The sequence below is a fragment of the Gavialis gangeticus genome, unplaced genomic scaffold (assembly GCF_001723915.1).
Source record: "Gavialis gangeticus isolate Ggan-Ray unplaced genomic scaffold, GavGan_comp1, whole genome shotgun sequence".
Lineage (NCBI taxonomy): Eukaryota > Metazoa > Chordata > Crocodylia > Gavialidae > Gavialis > Gavialis gangeticus.
The window spans coordinates 8,639,699-8,641,960 of NW_017729002.1; the positions used below are offsets into that span (position 1 = coordinate 8,639,699).

Sequence of the window (2,262 nt, forward strand, 5' to 3'; positions counted from 1 at the left end):
GCCAGGCCATGGACTCTGCAGAGATGGGAGGCGATTCTGGCATCCCTAACCTGGCACGCAGGGCAAGCTAGTTACGCTACTGTTCTACACTACTAGTACGAAGTCAGAACTTCACTGCATGTAGCAACCAAAGGGTGTAAGACTGATTCTTCCTATGTAAAGTACAAGTACTTGGGAGACTTAATCTAACCCACTGCGGTCAATACAATTATAAATCAAGCAATCATCACACGCTGACTCTGAATAGTTAACACTTCAAGCGATTTGCATACTACAAGGAAGAAGGAAGAAAAAAGGTTTAATTTAAGGTATCAGAACTTCCTCATATGCAACTCATTTATCAACCTGGACTGTCTTATCTCTTCCTTACCATCATCTCCCAGCTGTTCTTTAATTTTTTCAAAGTCTGAACCACCTACTACTCCAACTCTCACCTTCTGCCGCAACTTCTGCAGAAATTCTGCCATTTCTGCTGTGACTTTCTAGTTTTCAAAAAAAGAAAAAAAAGTTTATGATTAGTGGGTAGCCTACACAGCTTTGGCACAATTGTATATCTGAACATAGCTATTATGGTGCAGGAGGAAAAACGGTTGCTGTGAAGCAAAATATGTAGGGCTCTAGGGAGAAAAATGCCAAAAAAATGCTTCAAGTGAAAAATCAACAGGAAAGCTGGTGCAATACATAGCTTACTTAACATAGCATGCTCCCTCTTATGAAGGCCTAAAAATTGAAACCTCTTGACCTTCTGAAATACCTTCAGAGGTAGCCCCCATACACCCCGAGTTCACATCTGGAAGTCACAGAGGCAGAGAGAGGAATAACAAGATCTGTATGAGAATAAACACACAATTTTTACTATGGAAAAAACTGACTTTACTCGGTAGCAAAGGACCCAGGACACACAAACTCACACTGCCTTAAGTTGCACCTTGTATGAGGCACAGCGGTCATATCCACTTCCCTAGCTCGTTTCCTCTGGCATAGCTATCCGCTTCATTCAAACCAGAACGGGGCACCACCTAGCAGCCAAGATCCATAAAGTGCCTGTGGGCACCTAGCTTGGAAGGGTGTTCTTGTGCCTGCTCCCTTACCATGGAATACGTTTATTACAGAAGAAGATCCGGGCTTAATTACTCATCCAGGGTTATTTATTTGCTGTTTCCACACTGTAACTCACTTCCAGTACTGGAAGAAAACAGCATCTGTGGACATAACTGGTCTCTAAAACCCCAGCAATAACTGAGAATTCAGAAGCGCCCTGGAGCTGTAAGACAGACGCATACCCAGAAAGTACAGTTTACCATCATGGACCTGCACAAGATGGGGCTGTGCCCAATACCCATTTGCTGTCTTGATCTGGCTTCCAGCCCAGAAGGAAGTGCATCCAGATGGCAGCAGCTTTATCTAGTTACCAAACCCACAGGTGGTGTCACCCCCCCCCCTTCACTATTTCTCCAAAGGAGCCAGCAGCCTTAGCAGGAGGAGCGACACCCGAGGGAGTTTTGCTTTGGCGCCCCTCAGCGCGAGGGAGCAGTAGCTGTTTCTTTTCAGAGCGACTGCAGAGCACATTATGGCGCTGCACTGGGGGCTGGCTCTCCCCGACGGAGCGGGACCCGCCCGTCGCTGAGGGGCAGCGCTGTCCCGAGCACGCAGGCGGCCCTCCCACGCGCTGGGGGCTGCAGCCGAGTCCCAAGCAGCCCCATGCTCACGTACGCGGGCACGGCGCCCGGCACACCCCGTCCTGCAGTGCAAGCGACAGGCACTCGGGAAACAAGACGGACACCCGGGGGAGGCCAGAGCGCTCCCGCTCGGGGCGAGGGCAGCCAGGCCGGGAGGGGAAGAGCTCGGGAAGGAGAAGCGTCGCCTGCGGGGGCCCGGCCCCGCCGCAAAGGGCTGAGAAGAAGCCGCCCCGTACTCACCTGCCGGGGCGCCGTGAGGGTGCCATCCACGTCAAAGAGGCAGAGACTGCCCGACCCCGCCATGGCTCGCAGTGATGGAGCTGTCGTGGCCGGCGGCCGCTTCCGGCCCTGCCTCTTCCGGTCCCGGCGGGCCCCGCGCTGCTCCGCACGGCTGCGGCATGGCTGTGAGTGCGGGTCGGGTGAGGTGAGGTGAGGAGGGCAGGGCAGGGCAGGGCAGGGCAGGGCAAGACAGGGGCACTGAGGAGCTTGTCTCGTCTGTCTCCCCCAGGCTGTCGCCCTGCGCTGCGCCGTGGCCGTGGCCGGAGGGCGCGCGGGCTCGTGGCGGCTGCGCTGCGCGTGTAGC

The 2,262-nt window shown here is 53.9% G+C and overlaps 2 protein-coding genes across 2 annotated transcripts in view; one reads left to right on the forward strand and one right to left on the reverse strand.

The window, feature by feature from the left end:
• Positions 1-2,028, reverse strand: part of PMM2 (phosphomannomutase 2) — a 22,986-nt gene extending 20,958 nt beyond the window's left edge. Inside the window, exons 1-2 of the mRNA XM_019507477.1 lie at positions 1,920-2,028; positions 371-482 (exon numbers count right to left, since the gene is read on the reverse strand). Of these exons, the coding sequence (XP_019363022.1) occupies positions 371-482; positions 1,920-1,982 (175 nt within the window). The 5' untranslated portion in view covers positions 1,983-2,028. The remainder of the gene's footprint in view (positions 1-370; positions 483-1,919) is intronic.
• TMEM186 (transmembrane protein 186) overlaps positions 1,981-2,262 on the forward strand; it is a 1,534-nt gene continuing 1,252 nt past the window's right edge. Inside the window, exons 1-2 of the mRNA XM_019507386.1 lie at positions 1,981-2,083; positions 2,165-2,262. Of these exons, the coding sequence (XP_019362931.1) occupies positions 1,981-2,083; positions 2,165-2,262 (201 nt within the window). The remainder of the gene's footprint in view (positions 2,084-2,164) is intronic.